This window comes from Anopheles moucheti, chromosome 2, assembly GCF_943734755.1.
Source record: "Anopheles moucheti chromosome 2, idAnoMoucSN_F20_07, whole genome shotgun sequence".
In the NCBI taxonomy this organism is placed as follows: Eukaryota; Metazoa; Arthropoda; class Insecta; order Diptera; family Culicidae; genus Anopheles; species Anopheles moucheti.
The window spans coordinates 9662727-9686595 of record NC_069140.1 but is presented as its reverse complement, the minus strand read 5'-3'; the positions used below and the strand labels follow the sequence as shown (position 1 = coordinate 9686595).

The window sequence follows — 23869 nt, the reverse complement described above, 5'->3', positions numbered from 1 at the left end:
ATTGTGTTGCTGTGTGTGTGTCTGGTCCGAGCTCCAAAGGATGTTTGAATAGAAATTCTGCACAGCCTAACTACGATAGCTCGAGGGGGGATATAGAATTACCGAGGATCAAATTTACGGCCAATTTATGAGCGTTTTATGAGCGTGAGATTAAAGCATAAAGGATGGTGGTGTGTTTGCTGTTTGAAGAATATTAACATGCGAATTACATTCAGGCTGGTGCGGTACTATAAAAAAGAGCTTAAACATTATTAGAGGAACAGGTGGGATAGAATATCGCAAATTAATTATGTTTAAATGAAATGTCAAACAATGGGCCATTGTGAAATAATAGTTGGGTGATGAAGAGTTCGCCTCAGGTGGCGAATATGGTGCTGCATATTTATCGGCATACAACAGGTCTCACATATGTGGGGGTAGGGGGTGGTTACGGAGCTTGGGAGAGAAAGAAAAGTTGACACAAAAATATCGCAAAAACAAGAGCGATTGTATAATCGTCCAAATTCCTGGCTACCTTTTAGGCAGCGACAAGTTTACCTTCAAAGATTTGAGCTCACCATCAAAACTGGTTCCGTGGTCCGCTTTTGCGTGGATGTGGACGATGTGATTAGCATAACAAACCCAGATAACACACGCGATCCTACCAGTTGACCAGATGGCAAATTTGTGAGGCAGCCATTTTTTTTATTTTGTTTTGCAAACATGTCTCGATTCAAACCCGATTTCTGATTCAATTTTGCCCGTTGATCGATCGTTCAAGTGATCTACCTACTGATCATTGAACCGAGAAGTTTCTAAATACCCCCGGGTGTGAAATGTGTGATTACCACCTTTCGGTTTTGTTTTTAATTCCGCGTTCGATCCGCAACCGGTACGGACCGGAGACGATACGGCCATATAAAAGGCCGATATAAAATGCACCACTCCTTTCAGCGATGGTACCCGTCGGCGTTGGGTGATGATGTTATGATTTCGTTTGATTTTCCACCACCGCCAACCTTAAATCGCAACGTCCGCGCCTATGAAGCGTGACATTTACTTTGACATTTCGGCACACTCATTAACGGTGCGGTTGGTACGTGCGATGTGAAGAGAAGGAGAGGGAGTACCGCATTAGGCGCAAAGAGAAGCAACGATCGAATAAAAAAAAACACACAAACCCTTCATAGCTTCGACATTCCGGTGGCGGTGTTGTTGAAACTGAACGGCTCGCAAAAGCCTTCAGCCTTAAAGTGGTTGGTTTGGATGCAAACCCAGTGAACCGGAGGTTGGGAAGCGGTGGTGGTGGTGATGACGGTGATCGCTCGCGTACGGAAAGGTCAGGAAGAATTGGTGGGTCGTTCTTGGTTGGAAAGATCGGTTGAAAGGGTATTGGTATTGGGTTGATTGAGCGATCAGCACGCGCAAGTCGAAGAGTTGACGCATGCAGATAAGGAAGCTGCTAGTACGTGTAAGGTTGTGGCGTTGCGGTTGCGATACTGCACGCCAAGTCAATTAAAATTGTAGCAAAACAGCCGTTGTTGCCTGGGATGGATACATTTATCGGTTGCGTAATGTTTGGTGCGCGTGATTTGCTGCTGATCATTTGCGTAATGATCACACAACATAATTATTTAGTTACATTTAGCTTTAAAAATTCTTAAAGTGTTCCAGTGAGAGATCTAAGAATCTTCGGAAAGTTACGGTTCTTCTGATCTGCATGTACCTTGTACACGTTTCCTCAAAAATACCTAAATCTTTATAACAGAAATTAAAAACCATCCAGTTTAAAGATTCATAAATCTGAATTGGACTTTTCCAACATCAATCTAGTGTGAATCACACAAGCGTGATGCACCATCCTTGAAATAGAAACCATTTTAGATCTTAAAATGTGCATCACCACTAAATGTCACCCTCGCTACGTACTTTTTTCTCATACGTCACTGGTCTTGTTATGCCTTGACCGTGAACCATCGTTTAGCTTTCGCTCAACCTTCACGATGTCCGGCTCACACGTCATAAGCTTTTCAGTGTGACTTCATTTCATTTCCTTCCTCGTTTCGTCATCGTTTTCATGCGTAAGCTTCATTACCGGCAACGGAGGGGTTATCATCCTTTTCAATGGCACAACACCATAGCCCTGGAGCTGGGGAGTGGGAAATCGATATGATTACAGGTGAAATTTGTAGCATTTTGCGCTGAGCACCGAGACGCCTCCTTGTATGAAGGACGATCCTCAAGGATAACTACCATCGGGTCAATCAACGGGTTACGCAGACCCGCAGTGTGTTCGGATTCCAGCAACGGCCAAGGACATTGATGACGAAGATAAAGCGTCCACGATTAGTCACGAATGGATGCAACGATCCATCTCACTCCACGCGTTTTTGGGTGGACGGAGAAGCTGCATTGGAGCAATTCAAATAACCCTTCGCTTCGAGACAAAAGCGTGACGCAATGGTGACTTAAGAGAAGAGCAAAAATGGGGCAAATCTGTGCATTTTTGGAACCGCTTAAACACACACTCAAACAGACCTGCAGTACATCATCTGAGCACTGCAGCTTTCCCCGCTGCACAGTTTGCTAATTTTCACTAGCGCACAACCATCCGCACGTCACACATTGTGACGTAAATGGAGCGTGTAAATGGCGGCACGCACTGAAAAGCAATGGAAAATTAATATTAGACAACACACGGTGTGGGCCACCGTTGTAATGGAAAGGCGAAATGAAGGTTTTCGGTAAAGCACCTACGCGAAGGTGCAGCGAAAAGCTGCATTAGCGAGGGTGGAAGATGTATGTGTGCGAATTCCGTCATCTTATTTACTGAAAGGGAATTATTTTATCGTTTGTTTATTGCTTTCTACTGGCAGATTTACAGTAGCATAAATTAAAATTTCCATTTCTAATGCATACAGCCGCCCAGTGCAGGTGTATAAGTCATGCAAGGGCTTATCATTATTCAAGCTGATAATGAGAATTATTTTTGGCGTGTGCAAACATGATGACGTGCGCAAAATTAAGTAGTTTTTAATTGTTTGTTACATAAAAATATTTGGTTAATTAATTTTTCCTCTATAGGACAGAGAGGAGAATATGTCCATATATGTAGAATAATGCTTATCGATAGCAGACGAGTTCCATACCGAAGGGGAAACTATCTATTGTCCTTTTCATCCTCCTACAACTCGATATGAATCCAAAACCCCCATCCAACCGGGGTGAGTTGTAACCCCACTAATTAGTGTACTGTAATTGATCGTAAGCCAATGAATGATCCTCCAGTGCATGACCGAACCATCAGCGGAGGTTGTGCACTTTCGCGACAAGCCATGCGGACGAGGGTGGAAAGTTCACCGCAAAATTGAGCAATGATACGGTACGGGACGTTTCGGGCGACATCGGCCAATCAATGGAGGCACTTTCCCCATGGTACGCGAGCTCAGTACCGCGGGAAAACCACCCCAAACGCGGTGGGTGAAATTACAATTTCACTTTTAACTCCAAACGTAATTGTCGATTTTCTATCGGCGGAATTAATCGCAGCACCGCAACCACCACGAGGGCGCGCGAGGGTACCATTTTGGGGTGATTTTCCGGTGAAATTGAAGTCGATTCAATTATTGCCCATTATGATTGGGCAGCTGGTTCGGTTTCGTTTTCTTTTCTCCCCGCCCGTATGCCGGACGATGGAGACAAATGCTGTGAAATTAAGGAAGAAACCGGCCTGATTCCAGCGTAAAGTGAAATCAATTCAGCACGCAGAATTGAAAGGGACAATTGGGAAATTTGTCGGATCGGTTCAGTTTAATCAGTGTGGTTGTGGCTCGTTGGAACGGTATCATAGCGCACGGTGGGTAGGATGAAATAAAATCTTATCGATGTAATCGCGCATCACGCACACGCGAAGGTGAAACGATCATTCAAATGTAGCCATTTAAATGGCGCAATGTGTGAATGCGTCTGCCCGATGGCCCTTGGACGCGGGGTTACGATCGGAGCCCTGGTGACGAATTGGTTTTCGTTTACGATACAGCCCCCTGGGCAGTGAAATGGAAAATTGGGTCTAATAAATTAAATTAAACGGTGACGGATGCGTAGAAAAATATTGGTTACATTTGCGAGACAAGGGCATACTCGGAAAGTGTGTGGTACAAATTAGGGGGCGTTTAAAAATGCTTCTTTATGGATTTAGCAGTCGCTGAAATGAGCGGGCCTAGCCTTTTGTTACACACCGACCAGCTGGAAAAGAAAGAAATCGTAACGAAACCGTGCGTTTTACGAGAGTAATCTCTTCTGGTCGGGCGTTGAAGTCTTTTGAAATGGCGGCAAATCTTGCGCGTTACGGCGTGTGGTTGAAATTTCATGAAGCCATTTAAAAATCGTGCAATAATTGTGAAATTTCGGGGTATGTCACACCCGGTGCCCGGTTTCGCAATCGGTTAAACCTCGGTGCTAGCGGGCTACGCATCGTCGCAGTTAATGGGGGCGGTGCAGTTGTGAGGGTTAGTGTATCGAATGGAAGATTAATGTAAAAGAATTAATTGTGAAGCCTCTTTCATGAATATATTTTCCGAAGGTATCTTTTCCATCGCATTGGCTCATTCAGAGTTTGCACGGCGCAGACACGTGTTTCCTTCTCAAAAGATGGTTTACCCCACGGGAGAAGACGCTTGCATTCCAAAGCTTACATTGTCTCTTGTCTGTAATGGTTGGAGAAACATAATACAAGCTCAACCATGTAAGCACATCCGACGCCACGGTGACGAGCGAATGGAATGTGTAAATATGTAAATATGAAATGATGAAGTCTCGGAAGGCTCGTCAGCGTGGAATTTGCTTGATCTTTTACATGTTTGTGTCGTCAGGTGCGGTTTGATCCGGACCGGTACGAACCATATCCGGTTCGGGAAGAATGTGTTTGTGAGACAACTCGCAAGTAATTAGACGTCATCGGCCTTTGGAATCAACTGTCATCATCGATCGATCGTACCGGGTCTGATCGCGTCCAAGTAGAGAAATTCATTGATCATTACTCTAACACCATTTGTAAACGGGGAAACGGTTATTATTCTCTCCAATTCATTAACCCCACTCTCTCAAGAAATCATGACAATACACTACGGTCCGTGCTTAGCTTGATGATAAATGAATGAAAACCACGTCAAGACCACCCGGACAGGTCCAAGTGCATGCAATGCATCGACGACACCCCACCACAACTCCCCACGGACAAATTTAACAATGAGTGTATTAAAATAATAACCTTCTTCATTGCGGTGTCCCAAAAATGGGACATTAAAATGGCCTTTGGTGTAAAGAAAAAAAAAGTCGATTCTCCGCTACCGGACACCCGCATTAAGCGTACGCGAGCGTTTAATTATGCATTCCATATTTACCCAATTAAGGAAGATCATCATCGCCGGCGGGCATCGCCGATGAGTGTGCAGGCAACGCTGGTTTATCTAAACAATCGACACTAAAGCTTTGCGCTTTCAGTCACGCCGTCCGAGGGCATGAAGATCCACGGGACTATGGAGGGGCCGGGAGTTTGTTTATTTGACTTTTCACCAGCAGGAAAAAAAAACACACCCGGACGATTCTTATGTCACCTGTGTCTATCCATCCTTTTGGGAGTCGTTAATTTTGTGGAAGCTTTCTAAACGTCCAAACCGTGAGCAATCCAAATGACACTTGAGAGGCCGTGGTCAGCTTCAACCGCAAGATGAATTACCCACCTCCAATATCTACCGTACGCACTTTAGCCTCCTGACATGATCACGACCACTCGCTGTGATGATCTTGAAGTGTCCAAAGCTCGCCAAAAAAAAAAAGGTCACTCAAGCTGGCCCTAGTTTTCGCGTGGAAAGCGAAAGTTTGTTCAACACAGTTGACACGCACAGCTTCTGCAGCCTCCGGGGTGTACACAGGCGGGTTCACTTTCCTCTGCTGTCACAATTCATTATGCAGCAGCGATGATCGTCGTCGCTCGTTGCGTAAGCGATTGTGCATAATCGATGAGAGCGGATCTACCTGTACGGTGCGCGCGTGTGTCTAGCCGGGTGGGCTAGACGGTGAGACGAATGACATTTTTACCGTATCATCATTAGCATGTCGTCGCCTGTTGTCCGGAAGTTTGAAACGCTGTGGTGATCTTGCAACTTGATGCTCCGGAGACGCGGTGCTGCGTTGGAGCTAAGTGACGGATGTTTACAGATGTTTGGAATTACCATTTTTCCCGAGATGGCTATTTGCAGTTCTACTTTGGGACGTCGTTTTAAGCGTCTTTGATGTTGTCCTGAAGGCGTGGCAATCGTTTAATTTAAGTCAAAAGTACCGCCGCACGATAACGATCTTTAATCAACGGTTTCGCTTAGCGATGGAGAGTGAAATTCCAGCCGAAAACCCCCATTTTACCCGCAGCAGGCTGTTGCTTCCTCTCCACGCTTTGACCTATGCGAACCGGTTTGATAATAGGCGCAGGTTTTTTTTTTGTTTCGGGATGGAACGTCCGCCAAAGACGGAAGTGACTCGTTTTTATTCCCAGCCCGGGTGTATGAATATGCAACATTGGCGCACCTTCTTCGCTGGATGGATGGATGTCGCCGTTTTCCTGGGTTTTTGAAATATCACACAGCCGGAGGGAAGATTATAACAAAAAAACACACACAGTGAGATGGACAGAGAGTCCACGCTGGTGGACACATTCGGACACATTGTTTTCTTTCGCTCCAAAACTTCATTCCGCGCCATCGTAAGGGAGTGTTGTTGGAGAAATTTACTTTCGTAACAGGTCCCGGAATATTGATCCCGGTGCGTATCACCCCTGTTGTTTCGGCTTGGTGTAATCAATCTTCGTCACAAGCGCGATGGAGGTGCATTATAGTAGAGATTTGTTCTCCAATTGCTTGAGGTTTTTGGGCAAATTCTCCTGATCATTCAAAAAAAAAATCGTTCCCTTGACCATCGCAAAACGTCGCCAGCCTGCGATCTTGCAGACAGCATCCATCCATCATCGCCACAATGATGCCATTTGCCGAAACGCAATGAAAATCTCAGGTGCCAAACGGTTGGCCCAAAAGCCGCGAAATCACGACGTAGTAAATCCGCCGACCGTCAGCATTTCGTCATCGGGCCACTACTTCCGCCGGAGGCTGCGTCTTTTGTTGCCGCGTGGTGGCGTGGTTGATCGCCATTGGATAGGCACGATCCAACCCACGAAAAACGCTGCAACTCTCTCACCATTCACGGGCTCATTTATAATAAGCTTTAACGAGGCATCTCAGTATGCGAGAGTTTGTGTCTGTGTGGGGGGCATTTTGATGTGGCGTCGTTTAGTGCAGATTTGGTGCGAATTGTTCTCCCGGAGGTCTGCTTCGGGGGTTGGGAAAAATGTTCTACCCTTTTCCGTTCCGATGCGAAGGTTGTGTATCTGTTTTTCTTTTTGTCTATTTTGGGAAGTTTTCAACGTTTCAAGAAGTGGCGCAATTGCGGATGCTGTTTTTGCGTGCAGGTTTCAATCACGAAACAAATGCGTGCGTAGTGTGCAAACAGTGTGAAAAGGTCGAATGTTGCGTTCGGATGAAGCATTGAAGTGTTTGGGAGTTTGCTGCTTCCAGGCGCAGCTGTGCGATAAAATCTAAAGGCTCATTCTTCACTAGCCATTTCTGGGAGTGTTCCGGAGCTCCAAAAATGGTCAAATGTTTAAAATTGTTTGATGCGCAGTGTTGCATCCGTGTCGTTTGTGTGAGAACGGTGATCTTCGATTGCCACCCGCTATACGCAGGAGTGCCGACGACAGTGGCATGAGTAATGATTTCTTGTTCACGCGTTGGTTCCTCGTTCGGCTTTCCAGATGCAGTGCCTTGTTTGGGAAGTTTTGTAGAACCATCGATCGAACATTAGGCGTGATGAATCATTTGATGGTAACAATTTGTCATACAATGTTTCACGCCGAAGAAGCGGCCGGGACTATCAAGTTCAAATGCATCCGGTTGTGTGACACTGTTGACAAGCGTGAAGGATTATGAGGTGAAGGTTACTATGACTAGTGCTCAGGTGCATCTGCAACTGCAGTTGCAGTAATTTATGCAAAACCTTTGGTTGCATAATTCGCTATAAGTGTGAATCACAGAAATTGGAATTTCAATGATTAGTCTACACATGGAGTCTTTACTGCTTCATTGAGAAGAAATACTCATGTGGGATTAATGTGTCTATTGATAGATGTAACTGCCTATTTTGGGAAGTTTTCAATAATTATCCAGGCAGTTGTTATTCTCTTTTTAGCTTATGAAGTCTCGCTTTTATTAAAATCTAAGAATTCCTCTGATATTCGGGTTTTAAGAGTCTTTAAAAAGAGTAAACAGTATTGCAACAAGCCAATTGGAATTCTTCTTCAACTGCACAATAATCTCAAGAAGTGTAGGCCATCCATTTCTGGCATTCTTTGGCTTTATTTACTCTAAACTGGAATTAAGTCCAATTGGTCCGGATGAGATTTTGGACCGGTTCTGTCGTGTGTAAACCGGAGTCGCTAGGAAAACAAAGACCAGCATTACAAAAAGCTAATATTGTTAGCAATCTCTACCATAATTAACGAACGATAAATTCCTGCTCTTACATGCTTCCGATACCTTCGAGGTTGCAATCCTAGAACAAGTTTGCTGAACCAAATGAAATTGAAGCAGGTGTCGATTACAATGTCCCCATCTGTTGGCCTTCACCAAAAACCTAGTGCAACGGACTGCACCTTGCGTTCTCTCGTGCAGTTTGCACTCGGAACCAAATGCGTTGCGAACGCAAATGCTTAGCGTGAAGGACTGTGGAGCTTGGAAGTTGAACTGGACACATCGTAGTATTACTTGTTTCACCCTATTCCACTAAAGCTTTTGTTTTGTCTGTATCCGTTGCCGTTCCAATGCAGTCTTTTAACACGGTTTCGTACAAGATTCGAAGCATTTTAGCAGTGGCTGTTGGAACGAAAGCAAAAACCCATAAGGTTAATGTGCAACGAACGAACGAAGCAACTTATAGAAATTCGAGCACCCGCCGCTGTTCGCGGTGCAGCGAAAGAGCAAGGGCTGGACACAATTCACAATGCACAATGGGGCTAGCAGGCGAAAAACCAAATCTAAATCGTTTAGCCATGCTAACCTCTCTGCGGGGGGTAGAACTGATGCCGGGGGAAGGGATGGAAGGTGCGGCGTGAAAATGGTACCCATTTTCCGACCCGGTGCAGCTGAGCGCGCAGTGCACAATTTATCCATTTTCTCATGCTGTTTATTCACTTTTTTTCGGCTTCCTCTCTCTCTCTCTCTCTCTCTCTCTCTCTCTCTCTCTCTCTCTGTGTACTTTAATGTGAGGGGTGTGTTAGAAAGGGCCACCACGTCGAAAAACAGATGAAACGAATGTATGCAAAAGGAAACATTCGGGGTGCTTAAAATTGGGAACCATTTCACGCCCCAAAGTTTTAAGATTTTGTCTTTTGGGAAATTTTGTTTGTGCCTTTTTTCTTCTGCTGCCCAGTGAAGCACGGTGGACACATTTTCGCACATTTATCTTACCGGGTGTCTTTTTACGGTGTGTGCGACTTTTCCTTCCCCGTCACTCCTTTCCGTCGCAGTTTTTCGCAGGGGGTCCATGTGCATTTTATGTAATTTCCCAAAGGTAACTCACTCGCAAGCAAGGAAGGCAAGCTTGACAGCAGGTGCACTTGTCGTCGCACCGGTGTCTATGGTCGGGCCGGCTCGTTGGTATGGTTTTTGGCTTATTGTTGTTAAAAATGTGCCCATTCCCAGGCGGAGGGTCGGCACCGGTTGTACCCGGCGAATCGGCCACGATTGCACAACGCCGAGCGGGCATTAATTAGCCGCGTGTGTAGCTCTAGCGACGGTTACGGTCGTCTTGCAGGGGGTGGCCACCCGCAAACCAATTTGGCTAGCTTTTGGCCTTCACCAAAATGGCAAATCCAAATTCCACACCAAAACTGTACGTGCCCATAGCTCAATTTGGTTGCTTTTTTGTCCTTGTTGTTGTTTTTACTGCTACACCCTTGGGAGGCGAATATACGTTCGAATTGGCATTCGCTCGCTAGAAGTTAGTGGGTGGCGAAACGCTTTCATACTTGGGCTTGGGCGCTTTCTTCACCAGCCGCCACAGCCGTCCATAATTTGGTTGATCAATAAAATCGAGCAGAAGCGGCCGAAAGAAAATAAAGCGTCACATCGGGACCATCATCCTTCTACGGGGTGGCTAATTTAGAAAGTAAACCCCCCCCACTCCCTTGTGGTCGTTTTTTGACCACCGCGTGCGTGGGCCCCCTTTAGGGATGGGTCCCAGCCAGGTGCTTTCGTAACCGTTTCATAATACGCTGTCATGCGGTGTGCGGTGTTCGACAAAAATCGAACCACACGGATGTGGTAATGGAACCGAACGGCGACGGAAAAGTGTTTGGAAAAACAGTTTGCCGCATTACGAGAAGGGTGGGTTTTCGGGGGGCTAATAAAGCCAATCATTTGCGATCGATTGTGCGGCCACCAGTGTGGGACAATGGGAAAATAAGGAAAATCTGTTGATCAAGCAAGTCGAATTTGGTGGTCGAACTTCCTGTGCGATCTTCAGTGATGATTGCAAAAACAATTGAAGCAAAATAAAAAAACACACACTACACACTACACAAACTAAACAATAAAAGACCAATGAACGTAAGATGGGTGAAGGAAAACGGAACGGAAAATTTTGATAATCGAAAACGCACGCTTTAAGTCCGGACGGATCGGTCGGGTGAAAATAGTCAGCAATAAGTAAAGGAAGAAAGTGAAAGAAAATGGCGTGAAGATAGGAAAAGCATCACGTAAGAGGAAAGTATTTATTTTATTTTTCTCCTCTGTGTACTGTTATTGTTTATCAAACCGAGAGACGATCGACGGCAAATGCATCGTGTGGAATGTGGCGTGTGGATGGACAATAAAATCAACATTAAATTGCATTTTCAATGGTTGCTTTGCTGGAGGAGGCTTATTTTTCTATCAAGTAGCAACATTCAGGGGATGAAAATGAAAGTCAACGGAAGGGTGCAAAGAAAATGACAAATTACAGTTCCGATTGATCTTCGATCCTGGGCTCGTATATACCCGGCCGAACATATCGCCCGGTGTGCTGGAAGGTTGAGGACAGTCCACTTTGAAGGGACTGATAATTGCATCAGAGCTGGCCGTAAGAGGTTCAATGTCGATGTCCCGTGGCGATTTACGGTCTCTTTTTGTCTCGATCCCGTCTCCCGATCGACACGAGCCTGGCGTGTTACCATGCTGCGCTGGCCTCAATCACCAACGCCAGCGGAATGCATACGGCGGAGCACTCGAATCGCGCTGTTCCATGCAAAGTAGTAAGCTTATTTATTATTATTGGCATTATTTATGATAAACTAGCAGGCTTACTGCGGGTGGCGTTTTACTGTCCGGATGAAAAACGGATGGCTCGTCTTTGTGCCGGTGGAATTCGATGCATCCAGGAGTGTGTCTTGCTCGGGGTGTGTCCTGCCGGAGCCTGCTACATCGAGCTACACCCACTCATACCATGATCATGTAATCGGTTATGGTTATGATCGTACTGTGGAGAGAATATGAAAAAAAAACAACATGGAAGATGGCTTCAATGGCAGAATTAATAGCAGATTAGACGAGTACAAGCAGGCTCTGGTGCATGTAGATTTATGACATCTGGTTCATCGGTACAACGAATCGCTTATCAAGCTAAGAAAAATTAACCTTCTCCTTGTACGCGTTGCAAGCTGATCGTGCATTCGGCTCTTAACAATGTGTAGCTTAATGGAATACAAGCTGCAGCACTTTATTGGATGAAGATTTGATGGCATTTGTGTACCGTAACCTTGACCAAAAGCGTACCGAGAAAGGAAACCACCAGTGGATGTAGAGTGCACCTGGACATCTTCAGAATCATGAGCGAATGGCCTCTCAGCTTTTTCTTTTAAATCACCCTGTGTAAAATGAACACATCCAACGACTCAACTCACTCACTCTACTTATCTCAAGCATCTCTTTCTCTAAACCTTCGCGCGTTCGTAATGCCAATAGGAACCATTCCACTGTCAAGGTAATACTCATCCAAATGGCCACCAACTTGACCAACGTCGGCATCGTGCTTCCACCAAATCGATTACATGACGCCGTTCGCACGGCATTCGGTTGTAACCTTTATCTGCGCCCAAATTCAATCGCACCGCACGCTCCATTGCCGAATGGTTGTGGTGCCGATGGTTTTCTGCTTGAAAATTGAATTTTCACCACAACATTTTCTCAACGGGTTAGCAATTATTCCGGCATATAATTGCTACCGGAACTGGTCCGGCGTTTTGTAGATTCCGCACCGAGCGCATCTGCTTTCGGCGTGCGTTTCACGATCGAAGGTTTAGCCGTTGTCGATCGATGCCGCTTCCTGCTGCCCCCGGGGGGCCCAACCGGGGTAAGATTTTTCTGTCCATGGAAGGTGAAACATTGCTACCGGTAATTTTCATCCGAAACCAAATCTCCTTCAACGCGTGCAAGGTTGCGGCACGAAACAATAGGCTTCGGATGGGCGCAAATGATTCGAGCTTGAAAAGGGGAAATTGATTCGTACTTGACAGTTTCGGTCGATTGACGTTATTTGGCTGCTAATGTGCAGTTTATTAAGAACGAAGGGTTGGTCCTTGGTCGGCCCGGTGGCAATTTGCCGAAGTGCTGGACTTAATGCGCTCAAAGGATTAGTTGGTGCCGTGAAGAGATGCTTCTTTGTGAGCTATGGTAGCACCTTTGAGTGTACAGCTTCCAATATTCCAAACAGCAAGCGAATAATAAAAAAAATGACCATCCCACATTTAATTCAACCATTCATCAAATTGCCCATCATTCTAGAACTCCATCTTCTACCGCGTGCAGTACGAGATCGTTTAAAGCTTCCCGCACGGAACCGTTCTCGAAACAAACGAAAAATAACTTGAGATAAAAATGTAATTTATTCCATTTGCACACTCCATTCCACGAGAACGGCCCGACTTCTGAAGGGAATGGGTTCCTTTATTTTCGTCCAAGATTAAGGTCAAGGTACTTGGCAAGACGACATATAGCATCTCCCACCGTGAGCACATCCGGGATATGCGTTCTCCAAGCTCGCCCACGGACACTCCAACGATCAAGGAGGTACGGGCGCTTGCGATCGTGTGCCAAAGAATGCGTGAGCCCCGACCTTAATCATCATGTAAACGATCGCCCAGAAGCGAAACTACAGCGGGCCAAACCGTACCTGACGGGGGTTTTATTTTTATGTCTTCTCACCGAGAACGTACGCACGCATTGCGGCCATCGTGCACCATCGTGCGCGGACGCCTTTGTGCAGATGACAGCTTCAAGCAGCAACAGAACCGCCGAGAAGTGGCTGCTCCCGATTGAGAAGCGAGATGAGTCATGGGAAATTTGTAGCTTTTTCGTAAGCTAACAACTTGAGCATTGGCGAACAAGAAGACGAATATTCCCGGGGGAAGTTCTGTGGGGTCCAGTACTCTTCCCAATATTTTTTGACCGGGAAGGTGACGACCGGAATTTCATCTTCAGCGTGCCGAGCTTTACAAGTGTGTCGAATGCAAGGGGAGTTTCTGTTTATTTTTCGTTCGTTTTTCACTCCCGCTGGTGGAGTGTGAAGTGTGAATGAACTTTTGCATTATAAGATCGAACGTGACCCACCGGGGCATGTTAAGCGAGCGAGGGTAGACACTTTGCTTTTCCAGGAATGTCGCGGCACGCTTAGAATAACTGATCGTGTCTGTGATCTTACCCAGACCCGGGTTAAGAACTTCGCGTTGAATGGCGGCTTGGAAACATGAATGGATAATTAATTTTCCTCATGCAGAACCTTCGTTGACAGGCAAAAAAAAGCGAAACATAGCGGAAGCGGAATATTTATGTGCGAGTCAATTTCACATTGTAGGAATTCAATTTTTGCCCAAGTGACAGGCTTCGATCCCCACGCAACGGATGGCGTATGCTGCTGGGTGGTGTCTAGAAGAACTGCAATGAAAGCGGGCGGCCGTTTGTAGCGATTTTTCCGAAACGACAAGACAGTGAAGGCGTTTTGATACACATACACCCGGTTGTCGCCATTTTTCCGATCCGTTCAGCTAACAAGCTGAGGTATCTTGCAGAGGGGAGGTTAGACATTGGTTTGCACCTCTTTTTTTGCGTCCTAATCCCTTCCCTCCGGGGTGATTCCGTGCGCGCAAAGGTGTCCCAAAGTTCGTGGAATGTGCACTCTACTTCGGTTGCATACGAAACATGGGAATGGTTGCAACATGGCCGTATGGTGGGAAGAGAGCGAAGAAGTAACGCAAAAAAAAAAACAGGGAAAAATATTACGCCAGAAAAGGAACGGGATTGAGGTTCGTCGCTTGGTGCGAATTATCGTTTCTCTACGGTTAGGGCACCGGCAGTGTACGTGAATAAAAGCACCATTAAGTTGTGAATAGCAGAGCACCAGGTGAACACCTGACCCGGCGCGCGGGGTGCTTGGGTTTTATTTGTGATTATTGCGTTTGTTAAAGCGGGAAACATTTCGAATTGGACTTTATGCAGAGCACGACAATCGAGTGTAAAATGCTCTGTTTGTGTTGTGGAATTTCTTGAATGACGGACGATTGATTGAAAAATTGTAGATTGCTAAAAATGGGCAATTAAATAGCGTAAGAACACTGTGAGAGTAGAGAGTGCTTTTGCAAATATATCACCATTAATCCTTCAAATTCTTTACTCCAAGCCTTACACTGTACTTCTTTCATTTTATTTATTTATTTCTTGCCAAAGGGCATCGTTAAGTTCACGCTTCTTGACGGTGTTTTCGATGAATATTGCATTGCAGCAACGCATCTTTCCTTTATGCTATTCTTTCACTAAAAAAACCCAACCTCAACTCTCACGCTGCAAGAGTTTTAATCTTTTTTTTTTTTACGTGAACACCCTCATCAGGGCTCATCTCATCGATGGTGGTGGCGCATGCAAAACCCACCGCAAATTGCCAAATTTGGTGCCGTCACCTTTCCAGCGGGTGCTGCTGGCATCATTGTTTTTTCCTCGGGTGCACTTTGGGAATATTGTTGGCCACTTCACCCCACAGAAACAAAACATAAAAAAGGCCTGGGTAAGCCTCCGCCGGCAAGCGTTTGGGCTTTGGACGGACAAATAGTACACGCTGACATTGAACCACGGAACCGTATCCTATATCTACAACCTGCACTAACGAGAGCCGATCTTACGAAGTTGTGATGTTGGGCTGAAAATGGGCGAGTGTTGTTTTTGGGGGGAGCCCCGCGTCGAATCGAGGCGTTAAAAGTGGGATGGTGAATTGATGGGAAAACGAGTTTCCCAATGGGATGTTGTTGTTTTGTCGAGTGTTGAGCATGAGCATATTTCGTTGCTTTTGTGATAATTGCTGTGCTGTATTCATTATGACAAACGGCTTTTTGCTCATTTATTACTACTAGCTTGAAGTGTTACACAGAAAGGCGATAGATTTTGACTCTCTATTTATCTTTTATTACTATTGCATTGCTCTTTATGCATTTTTAAGTTATTTTGATACTTTTTGTTATTTCACTTAATATTTTACCTTAATTGTACAAATTATTATAAGTACTTTATAATCGAAAATATGAAATAAAACTGCTACTAAACTGATTTATAACACTACTCCTCTAACTGTATTCGATTGATTTTTGCAGTTTACTACAAAAAACTGTGCGTAACTACTTACCACTATGCGTAGTGTCTGTACATAACACCACAAACCACGCTGGTGCGTACACCGTCCGGCACTGTTGCATAAAGTAATAAAACTGGGAAATGTTTATTGCGCTCATTGCGGCACCGGTATCTCAATAGGTCGGCCGTCGGTAAACCTAAGTCTTGTGTCTAACAAAAGTTATGATGAGCTATAAAACCGACATTACCAAGAGAAATTGAAAACGAAAAGAAAGAAATAGGCAAACAAAAGCACACAAAGTGCGTAAATCAAACGTTCACGTGGAGTGTGTTTTAAATTAATAAACCCCCAACGAAGCGAACCTTCAAAGCTAACAAGCTGTATGTTTTCGTGTTTTTTCTCTTCGCTGCAGACAACAACTTCTACTTCGCACAATCGCAGGGCCGGTTTGTACCATCGTTCGAGAACCCACGGAACGGTTTCTTCCCGTCGGCATTGCAGCGCCAGCAGCCACCACCGGACTCGTACCAGGAACAGACACTGTTCGTCAACAGCAACAACGTGGACCGGGGCAACGGTGCGAACGATGGAGCGGCTGGTACGCGCGGCATAACACCGTCCTACTATCAGTTCACCTACACGGTAAGTGCCGCCTCCATTTTTCCGGCTCCTCACGCGTGACCTTGAGGTCGTTGAGGTCGTCATATTTTCAGTACGATCAATCCATCCCAAATACTGTAGTGCGTACTTCAGTGCTCGGTAGGGTTTCGGAGTGGTTTCACTACCGAACCTCCGGGAGTATCGCTTGTGTGAAGTAGTCAGACTTGCCCGTCACTGTAGTGTTCATAGTTGTTGCTTTAGTAGCTTCATAGCTGTAAAAGTAGTGTTTTTTTATTTTTAACATTTCCATTACTTTTATATCCGTTACGACACACACACGCGCGCACAATTTAAAGGAAAAGTAGCTCCGCTCGAAGCTTTACGCAGTTCAGAGTTTGCGCGACGAAAAGTGAAAGAAAGATGACGACCTTGTCATACATTTCCTAATACGGGGGCCCCGGTGGAGTAAATGCAATGAACTTGCAACGGTCCGTTTTACTGTTGCAAAACGCCGAGTGTTGCTGGTACTGTAAGGGTGCACTCAAGCATTTTATCACCGGTCTGTGCACCGTTGAATTGGCCCGTGCAGGGTGTCATAATCTTTCGGTTAATATTATTGGCCGTTGAGAGAAGGAAAAAAGGCGTGTATTGGACATCAGCTGACAGATTGTATTGCTGCGCGATGGATCCAGGGCCTCACAGATTTATTCAGATTCAGATTTATTTCTGTTGTAATTCGTACTGTTCATAGTTTAATCTTACAGATTTAAGCAGAAATAAGAAAAAATATGAGCCACAAGCTTGACATTAACCTCTTACCATTTTTGGTGTGATACCATTCACCTTGGTCGGGAGACATTTCGTTCTATTGAGCTGTGGGAACAGAAAGACTTAAACGCCGCAGCAAGAAATGAACGTGAGTCATTTTTTCAATTAATTTGCTTCTCGTCGCATTGCACATAACATCTTACGATTGATTCTGTAAAGAACTCCCCAAGAAGGATAATTTATGGCTTCTAGATTTCGTTTTATCTCCATAGTCGTTATAAATTTAATTTCCAAAACTAAATTACATAGAACGGGAACCGGCAAGGAACACAAAGTAAATGATTCAGAAGGATGTTGGAAAATCACATTATAATTGAGATCAGACTTAGTTCGTATTAGTTCTCGAAATGTCAACCGGTGGTTGTAAAATTATCACCAGCTCTCTTCTTAAGCCTTATTCCCAGGAAAACACGATCTTCGATCATCCGGAGTGCCGCATATTCGTAGGGACATAAAATATCCCTAACGATTTGCTAATGATACACCAAAATTCGGTTCGTTAATTTGTCAAATGTCATCGGTGACCACACCGTGGCATTAGCCGCGAGCTTCGAGGTTAATTTTAGTACCACCAGCAAACCCCCGCACCAAAACAAAGCATCGCAAAAAGGAGAACAATTGCAAAGGTCGGTCATCGACATCGTTTGCGCGAGTCGATGCTTCGCGAGCTTTTGAGGGCAGAGCTGTGGTCTTATCGTTGGCAGCTTTTTGCCGATTTCGCTTTCGTGCGTCCGTCCGCATGGGGCGTGTTTTTGGCTAGTACGCATCCAAAAGTACCCATCGGAACGGATGATGGAAAGATACTTCTCGATGAATCTCCATTAGAGCTTCCAGAGGAATGATGGCATGAAGTTGCTGTCGATTCTGTTTCTAACTTTTTTTTTCTTATGGACAAACTTATGTTGAGACCATCAGACGAAGATATCGTTTGTGAAGAGTGATACTCACTCAAACATAATGCAGTCCACGCGTGTGTGTTTTTGGGGGTGTTATGACCATGCTGATGGAACCGTTGATTGACAGCTACTGCATCACTTTCCGACTGGGTCATCATCTTGAATCGATCAGATAAGCATTGAGCTTTCGAATTTAAAGCTGCTACTAATCCCGTACAACATAAATTATATCAAAATGCGCTTTCGTTTAGGCTGTAATGGATTTTTATTAAAGCGCACCATCAAATCAAGGTATCTGATAATCTTAATCAGAATCTGATAATAAATCAGGCTTATGTTCAATTTTGTAATTTGCAATCATTTATATACCTTTTGCTGTGGAATCACTATTGTTCGCACCTGTCAGCTATGAGCGTCGCCATGTTTTCATCTTCTATTGCTTCAATAGCGCATCGTATTGAATAGGCGCTAGAGTGCATTCTCTACCACATGATAATGCCGAAGGTGCAGGGGGCATCGCGAGGTCGATGAATAGGAAAATTGCCGATGCGAGTGGCCATTGAACTTTTGCCGTACAGCAGCGCCGAAGATGAGCCTTTGTGGCGGCATGCGGTTGATGTGGCTGTGGTAGCAAACTTTGCTATTTACGATGAAGAAGATGCTGATGATGATGATGGTGGTGGTGAAGGTGATGATGATGACGATGCTGAAGCATCCGATACATTCGTCTACCAGCACAATATGACGACGATTTATCATTACACTCAAAGCGACCTTCATTACTGGGAAGCTTTTTTCTACAGAGTAACGACAAAGAGATGTTACGTTCCTAATGGTTGACCGGTGGTTTGTGACCTTCGCGATGCCCACCACCGGCTGAAGGGTGTGGTTTTTGTGGTCTTCCTATTGCTGCTGGCGATTTCCACTTTGGAAGCTGAATAGGTTAGGTCCTTCCTAAGTTAGGTCTCTCGCTTTTGTCGATGTGCAAAAAACACCTTGCCCAAATCGTTGTCTGAGGTTTCTTCAATGCCGTCTCTTCTACTTCTGCCGAAGGAGACATTTTAGTCCAACGTCACCAAAGCCGTGACGTCGGAATAGTTACGTCCTAACTCTTAACTATCTATTCCAACATATTTCCTTTCCTAATTGTTGGGTGCTATATGTGACGGTAAGTTCGTGCCCTCCCATTACTCTATGAAAATGAAAGTGAAATCTTGGACTGTGTGAGGACCGCATGGAACAGATGCAAGTCATCATGGCCCGCGTGAGTTGTTTACGATTTGTGAGCGTCCATAAGCATTAGATTACCGTAGACGATCGGGAAGCGATAGGGTCGCTCTAACGGTCGTTACCGGTGTGACGTTCGTTAACAATAAACCACAACATTCCTTACAACGAATACCGTTATCTATGGATCAGATCATCAAGATAGCTCCTCAGCCATCCCCATCCTTGAAAGGTTCTAATAGCAAATGTTCTTGACGAGTTCTTCAGTTCGGTTGAGGGTTTTGAGGATTTAGGCAGTTACGTTCGGGCTTCAAGAACAGTTTATGCTAATTTAGCTTGCCCAACAGTTAATTGTGTTTGGTGGTTAAATCCAAACCACTCGAACGAATCCTAAGACAAAGAGGTTCTTGGCCTGCTGGCAAGGTAATTAAGTCGGTTTCGGTCGATTGGGCTCTAGCGGCGTTGAGTCGCATTTGCAAGTGATATTTGTTTTGCCGAGGTTCGGATGTGATTGGGTTATTGTTTGCTAACGAGGCATTCCTTGGCAAAGTTCTTGACTTATCCTACGGAAAGTAGTTTCGTTATAACAACACAACTGCGTTGATTCAAAGTTTGTTGTTTAGCGAACTTTCCAAGACCAGTTATTTATGGTGGTCTATTCCACCACCTTTTTTTATCCTTTTAATATTTTGCAAGCGTGAAGATAATTTTTTATTTCTTGTGTGAAAAGTGAGAAACCTTTTTTCCGTACCTCCCCCCATACAGTCCAGTGCGTTTGCAAACAAATTTTGCCACTGTGGTCGCAAACACAAAAAAAAATGGTTCGTATGGAAATGTGTTTAGAGTTTCATTTCGTTTCACACTCCCGCCTCGTAGTTCCTTTCGAAATGGAAATTTGCCACCCCGTGGTCGGACAGTGAAGCGTTGGAGGCCAATTTTCCACCGGCACCGAAAGCAGAAAGCGCACCGAGTCTTTCCCGGTGTTTCTGGCGCCAATGGCTTGCTTACCTTTCTACATCGAATGCACCGCTATACAGTCGTCACTGTTTCGCTGCTGCTGCGCCGGAAGACTAAAGCGTGCCTCTGTTTAGCTATGGCTAAGCAAAGCTTTTTGTTACTGCATCTTCCGCGCACGCGATAAGGAACTGGTGGGCTGTTTACTTTTTTACGCTTCTATGCACCGGATCTCGCTGGTATGACCGTGGGCTCAATTATCTCCAATGTATGCCGATCGGGCGAACTTTTTCTAGTGCGGCCAAGGAAAAAAAAATAACCAGCAAAGCTACAACACGTCCGTTTCACGGTATGCTTCATTTTCGCTTCTAATGCACGGTGGAATGCCGGCATTGGGGATTGGACGGGGGGCCAGGCAAATGTGAAATGTGCATTTGATTTGAGGCGGGAAGCTGCAACCGACCGCGTGAAGGGAAAAATGTAGTGCCATTTCGTTCGTACGATTCAATGAACTTTCTTCGCCCGCGTAATTGATGCTTGATCGAATGCTGGTGCTGCTGCTGATCGGTGAAGTCGCGTATCGTTTCACTCTCTCGCACAGCTTGGCTTGGCATGGCTACGGCTCTTTGTATCATTATTTCCTGCCATTCCAGGGCTGCCCGCTGTGTTTCGCGGCATGGTGTGGCAGTCCTTGATTGATGGGCATCTGCAGGTTGCAATTTCTAATGCTTCACCCGTCGATGCTGGGCCGTTTTTCCGGCCAGTGCCATTAGCAGCCGCAGTTTCACGCTCACGTGCGATATGGATTGAGATGGTGAAATTGCACCTGCTGGCTGATGCCGCTATACACCATCCGACAACGCGCAAAAACACATGCCAGTGATTTCATTTGTGATGCTGCTGGTTAGCTGAGGTGTTAGACTACGTTTCTAAAATTTACCATAAGCTCAACCGAAGTGTTGCGTATTTTAAGCCGCTTGCTGATGATCTTTGGTACGGAAAATTCGAATGTTGAATAATGATAAGAGAAGGTTGATAAACGGAGCATTGTGATTTAAGCTATTAATCAGCGCAGCGTGTTCGGTGGAATTTATATTAATATCGAAAATGTTGCATTTGCACAAATTCGAACACTTCGCGAAGTTGCAAAGTAAAAGTAAATTGCCTAAGATTATCATATCAGTGTAAACACAAGAGTCAACAGATGCATTGAAATACTGAATCGTAAACTCGCGACTTTAAAATGAATTACTGGAGAGCACACAGCAAAAGTAACTTCTCGATCGTGCTTCTTTCATGTGTCTTTTGGGAGTATATTGTTCTAAAATCCCAATGAAAGATCTTTGATGGTCTAGAAATAACACTCAATAATATAAAGCAATAATATTATATAATAATATAAATCTCGTTCTAGGAGTTTCAAAATTTTGAGGAAATTAAATTCCAGAGTTCCTTCCATGATGATGATTTTATACTTAATGGATGTTTGATAAACTGAGATGTTTCTCGAATTTTTTTTTCGCTAGATGCCTCTCTGCTCGATTGCTCAAAAATCTTTACGAACCTTGAAGTGTGCTTTCAAGGTTTTGCACATTTTTTTTTTGTCTACAGTGTGGTCCAAACATGCAGTCTTCAATCAACCGTATCAACCTATGGTCAGAATTTCACACCTATTGTTGATCGTGCCCTTTTTTTGCATTTTGTCCCGAATGGACTTGACCCTTTCGCGTGAGGTGCGGTTGAAATGAATAAAGAACGCCATCGACAACGCAATTTACGGCCCTGGGCCCCGATGACGGGCTTTGATGGTGAAAACATTCTTCCTCTGATTGAAATATTACCCTCCCCGGTTTCGGATCGATTTCATACAACCGATCCGCTCGATCAGATGATTGTTGGACATGATTTGCATAAAAAGCAGAACAAATCGTACGCCGCTGGTGAAAGAATATGTTCGATGTTGAGCATGAGGTGGAGTTAGGGTAAAGAAGGAACAAAAAAAACAACCGTTTTTCTGTACGTCTACGCCTCTAGTTCGTGAGCGGCAGCTCTCACTCGCACGCTTCGTGCCACGGTGCCGAGATTAATTTATTACTTACCAAACAAGATCGTGCCATTTCCGACAAGCGACAGGCGCAACCCCGTGCAGTCGAATCGATCAAGTGCTGGGTGCCGCTCACCCTCCAGTAATGAAGTGTACGGTGTTGCACCCACCCAAGCGGGCCCCAGATTCTTGCCTTGGTTTGCTCTGTAGTTTCGCTTGTTCTCGCACCCGCTCGCACGGCATCCGAATGCAGGAATGCGATCTAGATTATGAAATTCGAGTGGAAACGCTTGCGCCAAGTCGCGGGGACCAAGCCTCTCTCGCTGGTTGGGTAGTACAATTAGGTACCCCCCAACAGCACCGTCACTAGTCGGCGAGAACTTGGGAAGGGGACTTGGATCTTGGTCGATTGGCTAGCACGGGCACGGCCGGAATGTTCCAGCCGTCTTAGAGCCTTTTTTGGGGTTGGGTACGCCGTTCGGTAGGAATGCGAATCACCGAACGGAGCTGGAAGCTGTTGTCATTTAGCAACACACCGACCGGCTTTAATGGACCTTTTGGACGCAATCTGCCAACTAACCAAAGCGTTTAGGAAACAAAACCTATCAATCTGCCAACGAAAAAAAAACCCTGGTAGATTAGCGACTTCCTGCGGGGTTTGTCGTCTATTAGGCGATCCTTATTTGTGGTTCATTTCTTGTCTTTGGAAACAGATCTAAAGCTTCAAAACCGGTTGATTTGATGGATCGAGAATGAAATACAGAAGAAACCGTTTTAAAGATCAGCCAACTTTAATCCTTGAATTGGACACCGGTTTCAATTTTTTGTAATATAGCAAGTAATGGTTCGGAATTGTTCTACTTAATAAAATACATTAACAAGGAATGAAAACTATTTGAGATAAATTACATTATCAGACCTGTTGCTGTACCTTGCTTGACCTGAATAAATGCCGTGTATGCCGTGTAAACCCCTGCCGAGATTGGCATGCTAATGTAACGAACCAATTTAATCGGCACCCTGCTGCAATTGAATTTTTCAATTAAAGTCTTGTGCTCTTTTTCGCCTTTATTTTATTCGTATTTATTAAAGCTCTTCGGACACTACTCAAGTGTACGATGATAAACTGTTTGTCCCTGGTCCAGTGACGGTGGCAAAAAAATAAAACGGGAAACATAATTCCGTCTTTTCCTGCCTTTTAGACGACCAAACAATCAAGCAAAATCGCTCACACACAAACAAAAATATATATATCGCCATAAAACTGGTGCGCAATTTGGAGCCGCTTTATGGTGGACGACAATGTGATGACAATGAGAAGAGAGGATAAAAAAACGCCTCCCATTAACGAACGATGCTGAGAAACCTGGGCACTTCTTGCGGGTGTTGCGGGTTCACTAACTGAACTGCAATCGGGGCTTTGCGTCCTTGAGGCCCAACAACAAACCACACCGACACCGCTCCGCAGCATAGGTGTCGGTGAAACATATTTCATGCCCCAGAAGTACGCAACCGCTTTGTATTGCCAGGGTTTGCCCTGCCCTACCGCACACCGCACACCGGCAGTTACCGGCAGCCTGCCTGAACT

General features: G+C 45.0%; 1 protein-coding gene across 1 annotated transcript in view; it reads left to right on the top strand.

Moving 5' to 3' along the window:
• LOC128297931 (mucin-5AC) overlaps positions 1–23869 on the top strand; it is a 41647-nt gene that overhangs the window by 5319 nt on the left and 12459 nt on the right. The window contains exon 2 of the mRNA XM_053033647.1: positions 16145–16374. Within this exon, the coding sequence (XP_052889607.1) occupies positions 16145–16374 (230 nt within the window). The remainder of the gene's footprint in view (positions 1–16144; positions 16375–23869) is intronic.